This window comes from Hemiscyllium ocellatum, chromosome 16, assembly GCF_020745735.1.
Source record: "Hemiscyllium ocellatum isolate sHemOce1 chromosome 16, sHemOce1.pat.X.cur, whole genome shotgun sequence".
Lineage (NCBI taxonomy): Eukaryota > Metazoa > Chordata > Chondrichthyes > Orectolobiformes > Hemiscylliidae > Hemiscyllium > Hemiscyllium ocellatum.
This window is the reverse complement of record NC_083416.1, coordinates 52,222,883-52,240,493: the sequence shown is the minus strand read 5'-3', so window position 1 is coordinate 52,240,493 and position 17,611 is coordinate 52,222,883. Positions and strand designations below refer to the sequence as shown.

Here is a 17,611-nt window from a genome sequence, read left to right as displayed (position 1 = left end):
AAATGGCCTTCCTCTGCTCCTTTGTCTCATGATTTTATTGTGTGATGTTTCATGGAAAAGGCTTAACAGTTCACAGAACAAAAACTGAATGGAAATCAGCAAAGTCAAACCTGCATTTTAGATATAGGGTCATAAAGATGTACAGCATGGAAACAGACCCTTCGGACCAACTTATCCATGCCAACCAGATATCCCAACCCAATCTAGTCCCACCTGCCAGCACCTGGCCATATCCCTCCAAACCCTTTCTATTCAGATACCCATCCAAATCCACTTAAATGTACCAGCCTCCACCACATCCTCTGGTAGCTCATTCCATACACGTACCACCCTCTGTGAAAACATTGCCCCTTAGGTCTCTTTTATATCTTTCCATTCGCGACCTAAACCTATGCCCTCTAGTTCTGGACTCTCCAACCCCAGGGAAAAGACTTTGTCTATTTACCCTATCCATGCCCCTCATAATTTTGTAAACCTTGATAAGGTCACTCCTCAGCCTCCAACATTACAGGGAAAACAGCCCCTGCCTGTTCAGTCTCTCCCTATAGCTCAAATCCTCCAACCCTAGCAACATCCTTGTAGATCTTTTCTGAACCCTTTCAAGTTTTGCAACATCTTTCCAATAGGAAGGAGACCAGAATTGCATGCAATATTCCAACATGACCTCCCAACCCCTGTATTCAATACTCTGACCGATAAAGGAAAGCATATGGCATGCATTTCACTGGATTTTGATTGTCATTGAAGTGATTGTGTTGGAACTTAATGGGACTTTGTTTTACAATGTATTTTAAAACATTTTAAAATGTATCATGTTTGAATAGTTTGGTTGAATGGTTTGGATTTCTTAAAATTTCTTTTCTGTGATAAACTTCTGTTTCATTGTTAAAACCAAATTACATCCTGATATGCTTGTGTTTCAATAGTAGACTGAGGAATTTTTAAAAAAATATGATCTATCAAGACCTGACCTGCCCAATAATAATGTCAGCTGGGCTCATAACAAGTGAGGGCTCATCTGGAATGTGAATTCATTTAATTCAAGAAATGCATAAGTGAAGGTGGCTGTGTTTTGATGAAGTTTGTTGCACAGATTTTTAAAATGTTTTTGAATGTTGCCAAAGTGTTTTCTAAGAATAGAAGATACATTAGTGGATTATTTGAAAGCTTTGATTAAGGAATAAACTGAGAATGTAAACAGATTAATGGAAGTAAAGGCACGATCTAATAAGGAAGAGCTGCTTAGAGTGATGATCCAGTATTTGGAATTGGAAGAGAAATCTGAAATTGAGATGTCACAGCTGGAATTAGCTGGATACAGTTAGAAACAAGAAATTTTGAGTAAGAACAAAAGGGAAAGAAAGAAAGGATTAAGGCAAAAACAAAAGTGAAGAAAGGAAAGGAGACTAATAGAAAATCATATAAAGTTTTAAAAGATTGTATTACAAAGGAATAGGGAAATTAAACAACATTAGTTTTCCATAGAAAGGTTCAGAATAAAGAAAGAAAGAAAAAGTAATAGCATGGAGGATAATTTTGATTCCACTCAGAGGTTTACCTAAGAATCTATGGTCCATGCCTAAATTTACTGAGGGTAAAGCTGAAAGATAATTCATTTCATTTGAGAAAGTAGCTGGATAGATAAAGTGTCGAAAGATGTTTGGACCTTCATGTTAAAAAGTGTTTTGACAGGTACAGCTATGAGTGCATACTGTACATTAGTTTGTCAGAAGAACAATGCTAAGAACACAATTGTCAATGTTAATGAGTGTGTCCCTGAAGCTTATCAATTAAAGCTTAGGATTAAAAGAAGAAACCTTATCAAACATTCATAGAACTTGTCAAAAGAAAAGATCAATAGTTTTGTTCACTAAAATTACAGACAAAATTTGAGAACATTGGGGCAAATTATGATTATTGAAGATTCAGAAATAGCATTCCTGCAAGTGAATTACCCAACTGAGATGTGAGTCAAATATCAAAGATCAGAGAGGTGACAGTTCTGGCATAACCTAAGATATCTTGCATGGTGTGAACTGCTCAGATGGGAATCCACAAGGAACTTGGGTGGATAGGAAATCTGAAGCTAGAAGAAGCAGGCAGAAGGATGCAAAAGTAAGAAAGGACAAAGGCAGGAGCCAAAATCATAAAATAAAAATAATGCATACTTCCATTGTAATAATACTCTGACCGATAAGGGAAAGCATATGGCATGCATTTCACTGGATTTTGATTGTCATAGAAGTGATTGTGTTGGAACTTAATGGGACTTTGTTTTACAATGTATTTTAAAACATCTTAAAATGTATCATGTTTGAATAGTTTGGTTGAATGGTTTGGATTTCTTAAAATTTCTTTTCTGTGATAAACTTCTGTTTCATTGTTAAAACCAAATTACATCCTGATATGCTTGTGTTTCAATAGTAGACTGAGGAATTTTTAAAAAAATATGATCTATCAAGACCTGACCTGTCCAATAATAATGTCAGCTGGGCTCGTAACAAGTGAAGGATGCAAAAGTAAGAAAGGACAAAGGCAGGAGCCAAAATCATAAAATAAAAAATTGCATACTTCCATTGTAATAACACTGCTCATACAAAAAACAATTGCTTCAAGTTGAATGGAAAATTTATTTCAGTTGTAGAAATGCCTAAGGAATCCACAGCAAAAAAAAAGGGCATTGGAAAAAAAAATAGATATTAACTCATGTAGCAATAGTACAAAGAGAACCTATTTCCTTAGAATGAACTCAGAAAGTTTGTAAACCCTATTTTTATCAGCTCAACTCTTCCTTTTACCATAAATTTACTGCACGTGTCTACAGATGACATTGGGATTTCCATTTACTATAACACAGTCTTTTTTTCATAACCGCTCTTTGATTCTCTGATTTGCTTTTCTGCTCCCTTCTGAACATTCTGTACCCGTTTGGTTCACAACTGTATTTTCTCCCTGACACCTGTTATAAGTGCACTTCTCTAACAATTTCTTGTTTCCTTTGTCATCCCAGGAGCTCTGAATTTGTTTTCCCAACCTTTTGAGGGAATATACTTGTCTGTATCCAATCCATCTCATTTTTGACAGTAGTTCATTACTCAGCTACTGTTTCTCCTGCCAAAGTTTAATGCCAATTTATGTGGCTCATTTCATTCTTACTCCACTGAAGTCAGCTGTCCACAGGTTGGTATTTTTAATCTAGATTGGTCATTGTCTGTTTCCAGCAACATTGTAAAACATATACATTGATCCCTATCCCCTAAATACTCCCCCACTGACACTTGTTCTACTTGGCTCACCCCATTCCCACGAACTAGATCCAGCAATGTCTTGGAATGGACACACAGTGCTGTAGGAAATTCTGCTGAACACAATTGAGTTACACCTGCCCATCACTGCCCTTTACACTATCACTATTGCAATCTATGTTTGAGTCATTTAAGTCCTCCATTGTAACTAATCTTTAATGTTCACACTTATCTGTATTTTCCTCATAGATTTATTTCTTTACATCCTTCCCACAAATTGATGATCTGTGCATTACACCAAGAAGTGTTCCTTGGTTCAAGTTAAATTGAACCTACCCTTGAATTCATGGGACATCCACATTCTCCAGCGTGCTCCAGCATGAATGAGTTGGACTGACAGGTGTGTCAATGCCAATTACTGAGTGAATTCCTATTTGCATCAATGGCCTCAATGGCATTTCATAGTACAAACTGTTACTTCCACATTCTGTCAATGGTGGAAGAACAAAGCATTTGGCATCAGTTACACTGAAATAATTTAAAACCACCTCAGTTTTGTACCACTCAGTCTTGTGACTGAATGGTGAGGGCTTAGACCATGAAAGAAGTTCCAACTGGAACATTTTTGCACCTTCTACAGTTAATTAAGAAATTCTATGCATTGTGAAAATGGTTCAACCTAAGTTTTTTTAAATTTAAAAATGTATCATGATTGGGTACAAAATGTTGCCAGAAAATATTTACCTACAATAGGTCTGAATTCACAGCAGGAGATTCTTTACATTAACATGCAATACAGCATTTGTAGATGAAACCAGCATTTACCTAAAAATGGCTATCATATAATGATGAAAAGATTATTTATATGCCAAAGTACATACTCTGATTCAACGTAGTTGTAGGCATTGTCCTTCACTCTGATTTGTACAACAAAACATCATGGGTTCATGTCTCATTCCCAATATCTAAGTACATATCTACATTAGGGGTCAGGAGGCTCCTTTTAAAAAAAGCAGAAAAAAAGCCTTCTAACATGTTAAAATTGTACAAGACTTTGGTTCGGCCGCATTTCGAATACTGTGTACAGTTCTGGTCGCCACATTACCAAAAGGATGTGGACACTTTGGAGAGGGTGCAGAGAATGTTTACGAGGTATGGAAGGTGTTAGCTATGAAGAGAGGTTGAGTAGGTTAGGATTGTTTTCATCAGAAAAAAGAAGATTGAGGGGGGACCTGATTGAAGTCTACAAAATCAGGAAGGGCAAAGACAGAGTAGATAGTGATAAGCTTTTTCCCAGGGTGAGGGATTCAATAGCGAGAGGTGAAGCGTTCAAGGTGAAAAGTTTAAGGGGGATACATGTGGCAAGTACTTTACACAGAGGGTGGTAGGTGCCTGGAACACATTGCCAGCAGAGGTAGTAGAGGCAGGCATGGTAGATCCATTCACGATGTGTCTGGACAGATGCATGAGTAGGGGAGAGCAGAGGGATACAGATACTTAGGAATTGGGTGATGGGTCTAGGCAATGAATTTGGATCAGGTCAGGTTTGGAGGGCCAAAGAACCTGTTCCTGAGCAGTAAATTTTCCTTGTTCTTTGTTCTAAATATGAAAGACAATGAAAATTGAATAAGAGTAAAAACATCGGTGTACTTTAATAGAAAAAACAGTGTCTAGAATCAAAGGAACATCATGCAGTTACATCCCAGGAATAACTATTACTACCCAAATCTCGATATGGAGATGCCGCTGTTGAACTGGGGTGGACAAAGTTGAAAATCACACAACACCAGGTTATAGTTCAACAGGTTTTTTTGGAAGTACAAACTTGTGGAGTGCTGCTCCTTTATCAGGTAGCTAGTGGAACAAGAGCATAGGACACAGAATTTATAGCAAAAGGTTATAGTATCATATAACTGATGCGATATATTGAACAAACCTAGATTACTGCTAAGTCTTTCATCTTTTAAATTGGGTTACAGGTTTTGACTCATTAATATTTAAATCCCAGAACTTATTTTAAGTCACATTCCCGAGATAACTTAAGGTTTTATAAAAGAAAGTGACATTTCATCTCAGACAATGCACTAAAGTCGTGAGATAAGTATCAAACTGATTCTATTTCCAAAATAGGAACTTATAAAATGCCACATGGATTGACTGCCTACAGATGAAAGACTTAACAGCAATTACCCAAATCTTAAATTTGCCTTCGGGGTTATCACGTTTTTCTTGGAGAATAATGAAGTACGTTTTCTTATCACTTCTGCATTTTCTGTTCAGCAAAGCATTTCAGCTTCGTCAAGTCGCTGAAATTAATTACTTTTAATTGAACGTGTCAAAATTCAGATTTTAAAATTCATTAAAATATAAGAAAAATCAGATTGGTTGATCGCTGAATATGAGCAATATGTATATTTCTGAATGACAGTTAACCTAAATTTTGTATTGATTAATGCAATGATGAAATGAACCGACAAAGAAAGATCATTCAGCTGCTCGGTGCATTGAATTGCATATACGGCTAAATACAGACGAGTCCTCTACAATACTGTTCTTTCTTTATTTCAGTACGCGGTTGTGAAATAATTCGAAAGGAGCAGGACATTGACCCTTGTTACCGAGCCGTTGCAAATTCCTATACGGGAGCGAAATAAGCTGGAAAAGATGTGTGCCGCTCAGTCAGCCGAGTTGCAGACCCCTGATCTGGTTTGGAACTTCAATGTAATATGGAGCTGTGCTGCCAAAGAGACTTGCTTCCCCATTAAGTGTTTTTCTTGCTTCAAGACACTATTTCAAAGTAGACACTAAGACATAAAGCAGTGTAATGTCTCGGTACTACCTTGAGGAAGGTTAGCAGATATCATAGCCTATCAGAATTGTAGTCAAGCGATGCACTATATGCAAATATCTACATTTCTATTTCCATCGGATGGAAACTCGGTGATTTCGGACATGTGCTGCCTCTAAAGATTTGGCTGTCAAGTTAGGGTAACTCCAGTCTTCAATGACATTTCACGGCTAGTCTCAGTTGCAACTCATACTTGACATTGTTGATTTGCTCTGGAAGCACTTTCATGGCTTTTTGGTCATGCACTCGATCAAGAATTCCCGCCTGCAGCAAAAATCTGTTTCCAGAGCAATAGCTGCATTGTCAGGTTCAAACTATAGACCAGCAATAAGGAGAGCTTCAATCAGGGAGAATCCCTCTGAACTAGTGAGGGGGGTTAGAGGGCAAAAGTGTTTCTGCAACTGAAGACATTTGGAGGTGAAAGATTTCCTCTCTGAACTAGGAGATGGGTTGTGAAGCGCAGCTGTCTTCAGTGGGGTTCAGAGGATGAGCCCACTTTGCTGCAGAGGAACATGACTATTCAAGTAGCTTTGCAGAGCCTAATGGTCAGATCGTCCAATTAGATTTTGTTTTCCTTTGTAAAAGGTGGATTAAAAACAAAAGTTTTAAAAGGGATAAGAACGCACGTATTCTAACTCAACATTTCCCATGCCACTTTGCCTTCAGCTTTCCAGTGCGAATTTGGGATGGGGAAAATCCAAGTGGGAACAATTGTGGAGTTATAAATGTGTTACCTTATACGCTGAGTTCGGTCCTGCACTGTTATCACCTGCTATTCTGCAACCACTGACTTTCCAACACAGGAAGTAATCACCAACCGGACTCCTGACTTTTTCACTCGTTTTGATCAGTGGATATTGAGATGAATTTTAACGTCCTCACTTCTGTCTCAACTGATATCAACCATTCATTATTTACCAGTCGGGCATCCTGAGACTTTGTTTCATCGTCACACCCGTGTTACACATATTCATAATCTCTCATTTAAATGTGTCTACATTCATATAAGTATATCTTATACACGTGGTTAAAAAAAACAACTGAAAGTGCTGAGGACAGAAAGATGACAGCCAATATTCAGGAGCAAATGGTTCCAATTTGTTCGATACATTTTACTGATGTTACTGAATCACCGAATAGATAATTGAAATATGTTGTTTTAAAATGCAGGAAATTAACTACATTGAAGCAGCGACCATAATAAAAGTTTGTAATTTAATCAAAAGTCTAATGCATGAAATCTTGGCTAAAGAAATATATTGCATTGTAGCGATTATCATCGGCATTTATGACTTTACATTTGCTCGTAGTTAGGTCTCCTGAATGTTGAAGTTTACATGCATTACAGATAACTGCAGAGAACATAAAATGAAATATATATACTTTTATAATTAAATCAAATGAACTAACAGACAAAGGTAGACTGTTTATAATAAACCCGGGACATCATCGTTAGCAAGAAAATCCACTTTGCGATTTGAAAAAAAAATCGGTGAGTGTTTGATGCGATCCTCAGTGTTTTCACGCTTTTGTTTTTGACGGTTTGAAGAGGCCGGGTCCCTCTTATCCCTGGGGATCCCTGTGCCTTTAGTTGACCTTGCTCCTAGAAGGACAGGACTTTAATTTCAGACCCTGGAGGCTGCCGTAGACAAAAGACTGGGTCCAGGCGGGCAGGTGCAGGGACTCGATCGGAAATGTTCATTGCTCAATGAAGTAGGGCATTTCTCCAACGTCCAGCATTGCATTTCATTATTACCGCAGTGTTTTCTTCAAAACCAACATTCCTCCCCCCTGGGAATCCTTCAGTACTCAGATCCAGAATGACTTATTGACTGTGGTCACCTTTTTTGATCGTTATTTTTGATGAAAAATGTGAAAACCAATGAAATACCTTTCCATGCAACATTCAATTATAACGTTTGATCAAATGAACCTTAGTCTTCCACTTCGTTTTTTGAACATATTCAGATTGTAAATTAAAACACCCAATGAATAATTGAAACCGTTGGAACAATGAATATGCCAACAGTTACAGCAGCGTCAATATTTAATCATAGATGAACAACTGCGGATGCTGATATTCTGAAACGGAAACAGAAACTCAGTAGGTCTGGCAGCATCTGTAGAGAGAAACAGAGTGAAAGTTTCGAACGGTTCAGAAGAAGTGTCATAGTTTGGAAACTTTGTTCTTTTCTCCTCAGATGCTGCCAGATCTACTGACTGTCTCCAGCAATTTCTGGTTCTGTTCCAATATTTAAAAGTTAAGATTGCATTTCATGGCACGTACATTCAGTGTTAGCCAAATGTAGTAAGTGGTGAGTATTGAGACAGTTGCCATTACCAATATGTTTACCTTGTTTCCCTGTGTGAATATGTATCTGGACGGTGAGAAATATGAAACATGCTTACCTCCTCACGCATGACTGATTGTGTTGTTGAGCTGTAAATTGTAAGTACGCCATATAAGTTAACGGTGGTAGCTATCTCCCCAAGTTACTCAGAGAGGAATCGACTTCTGGTCGGGCTTCCCACTGTTATCCAGTGACCCCTGCTGGAAACTCAGTGAGGCCACGAATATTCTGACCTGTTGTCTCCCCCACCACCTTCCCATCCAAGTAAACAAATCTTAAAAATGTGGATTGTCCACTTTCGTACACGAGAAGTGACCACTTCGATGAAAACCATCAGGACTGTGAACTAATTATGATGTCAGTCACTATTGCTGAAAATGTGTTGCTGGTTAAAGCACAGCAGGTCAGGCAGCATCCAAGGAACAGGAAATTCCACGTTTCGGGCCAGAGCCCTTCATCAGGAATCATCAGTCACTATTTCCAATATCGATGGAAGAAAGGTGGACCTCAGATCATGCTTTGTTTGGAGTGCGAAAACGATCGTTAAAATCCATATCTGCTGGTTCAAAGACCTGGGAGCAGAACTTTGGGCCACACATTTGCACAATTCAGGAGGTCTTGAACCGTTTCGGTTAGTTCCCATTGTTCAAGTGCCAGCACCTATATTAGCTCTTTTCATATTTATATAGGACTTTTCAAAAACACATTTAAAATGTTATTTGGTCAAATAAAAAACAATGCGAGTTTTCTTTTGCATTCATGTTTATTTTGAATTTTTGCTTAGCTGCATCTCACCACTTCACCAAACTATGGAATCTGCCTACATCGTCCGACAAGTAGACTGTGCGCGCGAATTGAGTGATACAAAGACATCTGAACGTCCCAAACACCGTGTTTTACATCAATCCAGGAGGTGCATCATCATACACCACATCGACGCTGCTTGTCATCACCAAGGTCAAAGAACAGCGAAAATGAAGCGTTTCGTTCAAACTAATGCTCAATTGACCTCTCCAGCTGAATAAGGTCAATATAGAATCATATTGCCAGGCAATAAATCAAATATCTAAGCCCCATTCAAAAAATGCAAATATTCAGGCTCCCTTAGTTTGCATACACCCGAATCAACATATTAATCTCCGACCGAAAAACTCTGGGATGTTATCTTCCGCGTCGGGTCCAAGTAACTATTGCAGTTGCATTTAAACATACGCACACACTGGGGGAAAAAAACCCTAGTTTAAAACCAAATGGTTACAGGTTGTCCAGTCAAAATTCATTCATGTTATTACACGAAGCGGGATGCTTTTGATTTTAAAAACTGCAGTTTACCGACTCAGTGGGATTTGTTTTGTTCTGGATCTGTGATATGGATTTAAATCGCAGGGATCCATCCACGTGGTTGTTTTATTTATCCTCTCCCCCTTGGCGATGTTGTGCTGTCAGCCCTTCCCCAATTGAGATGGATGATGCAGTGTTATTGGAATTGGAGGGGTTTTTTTTATCCTCCTGAGGCGGCTAAAGCCCCTGTTCTATCCCAGACACGTGCATATACAACAGGATTGTCCGAACCACCTGGCTTGATCCTAAGTACAGGCTAAAAGAGGCACTCCGAGAATAGCGGCCCATCCCCGGGGGCCATCGGCAGTGTGCATGCAGACTACTGGCTTAATCACATAAACTCGAGCTTATGAAAGGAATCACCGCTTCAGCGCTTAATATATTCATTATTCTAAAAAAACGTTAGTATAGAAAATGCCTAAAGGGAAATAAAGTCCAGTGCGCCGTTCTAAGACAGCTGCAAAAACTAAAGATTTTCAAAAAAAAATCTTTTCATCCAGTTTATGTTTCTATTTGCCCTGCGGGTTTTATTTCCTTTTGTTTTTGTGAAGTTTGCTGCTCTTGTGTTCAGTTGTTGCCTTCCACCAAGACAACGATGCCACTCTTCACTGGTCCCTTGAGCAGCCATTGACAGTCAAGTGGTCTCTCGTGTGATTGCCTGCCTCAAAATTTGTATACATTCATTTTAAATGACAGCTTGGAGTGGGCGTTTCTCTTCATTTCCTGATGCCTTTTCAAAGACTGATCTCATCCGTGTTTTCCCATTGACAATGACGAAGTTTGTAATGATTATAAGTTTTAAAATAGAGAAGGAAAATCCACGCGCACAATTCGGGTCCCCTTTCAACTATCTTGGTCAACTTTAGGTTTGGATCTCAAAGTAACTTTTAAAAATATCAGTGTTGCCCAAGGGTCATTGATAGTTCAATCAATATTTTATCACGCAGTTCGGAAATACTGAAGGATGTATCAGTGTTTACTTAATGTTCAGATCAAGATATTTTGAAAAATGAAGTATTTGTGCAGATTTTAGTCCGAAAATCCTATTTTGATATTTCAACTCACAGAATAACTCTCGATGGGACACCTCTGAAAGAATCAGGCATGAAATCATTTTTAAAAACGTTAAATTTTTTTATTTACATGCAGTGTATAAAGAACCAAAACATTAACCTGGGAAGTACACATATTAGAATAAACTCTTTATATACAAAAAAATACATCTTCATATGAATGCATCTCCTTGAATAAATAACACATGGGCACTGTGCCCAGCTTGGTCTGAAACCCATGTCCAATGACCGAGACTCTAAGAACAGCGCCGGAGGTCGGGATCCATAATGCATGAACCCCGCTTCTTGTCTCCTTTCTCTGTTTCTTTCATCCTATTGTCAGGGCGTTCAAACTAAATTTCCACGCTCATTTTTCTTCATTAGGACTTTACAAATTGTAAAGCTGACTTTTCACCTCGTCTGCAGAAGCAAACCTCTCTCTCTCTTTTAATCCTAAATCGCATTAAATAGAGGCTGATGTCTATTCTGTGATGACAGACAAAGAAAGCTTTTGTGGAAATCAGAAAAGTGCACAGAGAGAAAAAAGCTTAAGACGGTTTGAAAGAGCTGACAACTCTTTAGAGCGCTGCTAATCGTTATCACTTGTAACCCCAGCGTTTGAAAGAAACAGCAAATTGTCAAAATGTTCTTTTTGCGTTGATATTCTACTATAAGAACTACCAGTATATATTTATATATATATATGTATAAAAGAATATTCTACTGGCCATCACTGACTGAAAACTGGTTTTTAAAAAAGTTCGTGCAGTCTTAAGGCAAAAATGTGAAACAGTCACTTATGGGTTTCGGTTTCGTTCCCCTCTCAATGGTATTCATTGAAACAGGACACTTCATTGAGAAACTCTTTTTGGATAGTGCGGAATGAGAAGATGCTGTCCGAAGGTCTTTTATATGCATAGTCTTCGGAGGTGGAGGGACTGGCTGGACTGGAAGTGCAAGTGGTTGCAGATGATGGGGATGCTGTGGTCACCCAGGATCCCTCATCGCTGCCTGGGCTGGGTGGGTCGATGTTTTTCAGATAGCCGGGCAGCATCACTGGCTTGCGGCCGCTGTCCATACACTGATCGGCCAGTCTGAGGGTTTCAGACAGAGCCCAGATGTAATTATGGGCGAATCGCAGGGTTTCGATCTTGGTCAGCTTGGCATCGTCGGGGAAGGTTGGCAGGACACTGCGGAGGTCATCCAGGGCGGAGTTGAGGTTGTGCATCCTGTTCCTCTCTCGGTCGTTGGCTTTGGTCCTCCGGCTTCGCTTCACCAGGTGCTGGCCGCTTTGGGGCTTGGCTTTCGAGCGGCCTCTGGGTTTGCGCTTCTTGTCCCGCGGGTCCTCTGACCTCTCCAGGTTAGAGCGGGGAGACGGACTAGGCAGCAGGAGCTCGCCAGATGGGGTGCTAACTGAAGATGGAGGTGACGCAGTGAGGAAACTGAGCCTGTCCTCTTCATCTGTCAGTGGGAAGGAGAGGTCGCTTTGGTCACAGTCAGAATAGGTGCAGTCCATCCTGATGGGAGAGAGAGAGAAAAAAAATGAAACGTTCCAGGAGCAATCGAGTTTCAGCTTTTTTGTTTGAAAATGCTTTTAACTGACACCTCAACAGCCCGATACAAAAGTAAGGGGGGGGGGGGGGAGGAACAAAATGCAGCACGATTAAAGATGCTGCAGTGCTTACATTGGAGGCAGAACGGACAGCAAGTGAAGATGTAAAATCCAGAGAATTTTCTGAGCTTCCTCCTGCTGTTGGGATTTCTCCCGAGGACACGCGACTTCAGTTGTTTTCTACTGATCTTGGTGCAATAAGCTCGTGTGAGCAGCGAGTTTGGCACACGACTCAATAAACGGTTTATATACGCTCTGAAACAATCACCCCGTCCCTCGGGAGGCTGGGGGTTGGGGGTTGGGGGGGGGGGAGAGAAAGAATGAATTGATCAGAGCTGCCCGTGCCACACTCCCTCTGATGAACACAGGCTTTGTCACCCATCCCCAACATCCCCCCCACCCCCCACGCCCTCCCCCGCACTGGCGGCGTCTCCGGCAGCGTGTCTTTCATTATTCCACCGTCTCACCGACCAATGCCAGCAACAATTGGGATCCCTGGCACGCGAAATGGGCCAATAGGAATGAGCGGCTGCACGGCCGCCACGCTCCCCGGGTGAGGTTCATTAGTCCGGCACCGAGAGCCCTGATTAACCCCGCAGGTCAGGCACGCTCCTTCAGCTTACAACCTCCACCACACACAGAGGGAGAGAGAGAGAGAGAGAGGCAGCACACCATCCTCCAGCGCTATCAAACCTGACAGAATACAACAACAAAAACTGTGTGCATTTTCCTTTGACACGCGGCTGCAATTATATTCACCGCCGGTGCACTTCAATTTCGAAGTTAGTTGCAGTAATAAGAAAATTCATCCCTCGTCCGTACCTTTCATTTAACAATTTGCTTCAGATCTAATTCTGTTCCAGTTTGTCATCACTGCAGCAATAAATTGTTAAACACTTATTGGAGGGAGAGTTACTTCCGCACTTTTAGACCGTTTTGAGTTGATTTGATTCGAGGGTATAATGTACTGTTCAAAAGGTGAGCTGTCCGACTCACTCCCGCAGCTGAGCTCTGTCACTGCTGCTTACATTACCTGGGAACAGTTGGCAGGATGTTCATGTTTGCGTGCTTTCCCGTTTAAATGCAGTGTATGACATAGATTACACCAGATGCTTATAAGCTTCTAACACGTCAACTCTAATAGCCTATGCCCTTTTTTAAAAAAAAAGTGAATTAGAAGCTTCCCTATAACAAATTTACTTCATAAAACTCAAGAAAAGCGCGAACAAAGTTTCGTGATCTTATAAGATGGTCTAGATCAATAACTGTTCCTAAAGACATTTTTCAAAAGATGTAAATCCGTAATATTGGCGCGATTCGCCCCGTTGCCCCTGTAATAGTTCCGGGGAAGAACATAACTAGCATAAGATTTGGGATTCATTGAGACTTACTCCCAACCGTGATGTTAATGACATCCATTCCGGAGACAGTGGTCAGTTTTGTGGATAGTTATCAAGGAAGGATAATATAAATCATCGCGGTTCGATAGTAGCTTTTTTTATATAGACTAGGAGATTCTTGGACGACTTTTCAGTGGTTTCAGTTGTGGCAGAACTTAAAACCAACCGCTTCTTGCAAAATTAAGGATCAAATCAAACAAAACAAATATATGTTCGCGGAAATGTTTGACTGGACTGACTTGAACACACCAGCCCCTGGTCTACATTGAGCGGTGATTTATTCTGTCACAGCGGTCTGATGCTGAGCTGAAAGGTAAACTTTGGTCCGCTGAATAGAACCGCGCTTTTGTCTTTTTTTAAGGCAACAGTAGGTCTACATTTTAGCATCGTGTACTGAAGGGCCCGCTTGTAATGCATTTGAAACCAAAGGTTAGAAATTCCTACTAGCAATCAGAAAAATTTCAACACAGAATTTTGAGAACCCCGCTCCAACTTCTGGCAGGTACTTCAAACCAAATGGTCAAACGCTACGATTTTCCTTTCAGGGTGGGAGAGCACGCCTCCGGATTACATAAGGAGGGGGAAGAAATCTGACGTTACGTGCAGTATTGTCTCAACCTGCAACTTCACATTGGCCAGTCACTTATTTGCATATGCTGAATTCAAATGGGGTATGCAGCCTGGATAAACGGGTGCACCTGTCGGATAACCATGCCGTGTGAATGGGACTTCAATGTTTATTTTCCCACAACCCTGCCCGATCACTATCGACAAGCACAAAGACAGCAGCTTTACAGAGACCAGTCTATGACGTTGCTGGAGACACTCTGTGAATTAAATTGCAATATGGAAACATTTTTTAACGTAAGGGTTGGTTTATTGATCGGGAACGCCAAAGAAGTCGTACGGCAGGAGAAGAGGGACTAAGTGCTTCCTTCCAGCAATTACTTCCAGTGTTTGAGTTAGGAAAGGTTACCCTGGGGTCTATGATCTGCTATCTGGGTCTGATAATATCACATTCAGGGTTCTGTATTCCAGATTGAGATTTAAAGTTAATAAAATTTTAATTTATAAATTACCACACAACACTTCAGGTCACCCGCAAATATTTGCAGCCAATGTGTGCACAGCACTTTCTCACACAGAAAAATACGACAATGATCAGATAGTTGATATATATGAATATTGGCATTGACGTAGGAGAGTTCTGTTCCTCTTCTTTAATTTAGAGTGATGGGATACTTCATGTTCACATAAGAAGACAAACGACGGCTCCGGTTAACATTGCATTTGAAAGACAGCACCTTGGACAGTGCAGCATGTTCTCAGTGATGCACTGTATGTGCGAAAATTGCATGCTGTGTGCTCAAAACCTTCTGACCCAGAAAGCAGAATTGCTACTGCCTATCCATTTAAGATAGAAGTGAACTCTATTTCGGCAACACTTTTAAGTTGGAATTGCTTGTTTCAACACTGGAAGTAGAATATGCTCTTAGTAGTCTTAAGTAGAGAACTGTTCACAACTGTAAAACTTAGCAACAAGAGTAAGCCATTCAGCCCACTGAGTCTGCTCCACCATTCATTATAATCATTGCTGATCAAATATTTCTGTGTTTGAACCTTACCATCCCAGAACTCCTAATGCTATTGGTAAAACTTGACTTACTGTTGGGGAATAAGGCAGGTCAAGTGACTGAGGTGTCAGTGGGGGAGCACATTAGTTCTATTAATTTGAAAATAGTGTTGGAAAATAATTGACTGGATATAAATGTTGAAGTTCTAAATTGGAGGAAGGCTAATTTATACGGTTTTTGGCAAGAACTTTCAAAATTTGATTGGGGGCAGATATGCACAGGTAAAAAGACAGCTGGGAAATGGAAAGCCTTCAAAAATGAGACAATGAGAATCCAGAGACAGTATAGTCCTGATAGGGAAATAAAAGGCTAGTAGGTGTAGGGAAAGCTGGATGACTAGAGAAATTGAGGTTTTTGTTAAGAAAAAGACAGAAGCACGTGTCATTTAGACAGGAGAAATCGAATGATTCCTTAGAAGAGTATAAAGGCAGTAGGAGTATACTTAAGAGGGAAATCAGGATGGCAAAAAAGAAGACATGAGATAGCTTTGGCAAATAGAGCTAAGGTGAATCCAAAGGGATTTTAAAAATGCAAAAGGGTAACTAGGGAGAGAATAGGACCTCTCAAAGATCACAAAGAAGCCCGTGTGTGGAGCTACAGGAGATGGGGGAGATATTAAATGAGTATTTTGCATCAATATTTACTGTGGAGAAGGACATGGAAGATATAGAATGTGGGGAAATAGATGGTGATAACTTGAAAGATGTTCATATCACAGAGGATGAGGTGTTGGAAGTCTTGACCAATGCACAAAACTGCATAAATCCCCAGGACCTGATCAGGTGTAACCTAGAATTCTGTGGGAAGCTAGGGAAGTGATTGTTAGGCCCCTTGTTGAGATATTTGTATCATCAATGGTCACATGTAAGGTGCCAGAAGACTGGATGTTGGCTAATGTGGTTCCACTATTTAAGAAAGGTGATAAGGACAAGTTAGGTAACTAAAGACTGGTAAGCTTGATATTGGGCAAGATGTTGGAGGGAATCCTGAGGGACAGGATTTACATGTATTTGGAAAGACAAGGACTGATCAGGAATAAGCAGCATGGCTTTGTCAGTGGGAATTAATGTTTCACTAAATCGATTGAGTTCTTTGAAGAAGTAACAAAATGGATTGATGAGGGCAGGATGGTAGACATGATCTATGTGGACTTCAGTCAGGCATTCACCAAGGTTCCTCATGTTCCTCATGTTAAGGTTTGATCTCATGAAATAAAGGAAGAACTAGTTATTTGGATACAGAACTGTCTTGAAGGTAGAAGACAGAGGTGGTAGTGGAGGGTTGTTTTTCAGACTGGAGGCCTGTAATCAGTGGTGTGCCACAGGATTGGTGCTAGTTCCACTGCTTTTCATCATTTATGTAAATGATTTGAGTGTTAGCAAAGGAGATATAGTTAGTAAGTTTGCAGATGACACCAAAATTGGCCGTGTAGTGGACAACAAAGAAGGCTAATCTCAGTAGGTTAACAATGGGACCTCGATCATATATGCCATTGGACTGAGGAGTGGCATGTTGAGTTTAATTTAGATAAATGTGAGGTGCTGCAATTTGGAAACGCAAAACAGAGCAGGACTCATACACTTCATGGCAAGATCCTGGGGAGTATTACTGAACAGACACCTTGGAGTATAGGTTCATAGTTTCTTGAAAGTAGAGTTGAGGGTGGATAGGATAGTGAAGGAGGCATTTGATAGGCTTTCCTTTATTGGTCAGAGCATTGAGTATAGGAGTTGGGAAATCATATTGTGGCTGTACAGGACATAGGTTAGACTACATTTGGAATATCATGTGCAATTCTGGTCTCCTTCCTATCGGAAGGATGTTGTGAAATTTGAAAGGGTTTAGAAAAGATTTACCAGATTTTTCAAGGGTTGAAGAATTTGAGCTATAGAGAGAGGTTGAACAGGTTGGGACTTTTTTTCCCTGGAGCATCAAAGGCTGAGGGGTGACCATATAGAGGTTTATAAAATCATGAGGGGCATGAATAGGATAAATAGCCAAGGTATTTTCTGTGAGGTGGGGTGGGGTGTCTGAACTAGGGGGCATAGGTTTAAGGTGAGGGGGAAAGTTTTAAAAGGATCTAAGGGGCAAAGTTTTCAAACAGAGGGTAGTAGGTATATGGAATGAC

General features: G+C 40.3%; 1 protein-coding gene across 1 annotated transcript; it reads right to left on the bottom strand.

The window, feature by feature from the left end:
- Window positions 1–11,660: 11,660 nt before the first annotated feature.
- Window positions 11,661–12,353, bottom strand: neurog1 (neurogenin 1). The gene has a single exon (XM_060836616.1). The coding sequence runs from the start codon at window positions 12,351–12,353 to the stop codon at window positions 11,661–11,663; it is 693 nt and encodes a 230-aa protein (XP_060692599.1).
- Between the last annotated feature and the right edge of the window lie 5,258 nt (window positions 12,354–17,611).

What these genes read in the sequence shown, in the direction of transcription:
- neurog1 (XM_060836616.1), bottom strand. Translation starts at nt 12,353, where the DNA reads ATGGACTGCACCTATTCTGACTGTGACCAAAGCGACCTCTCCTTCCCA.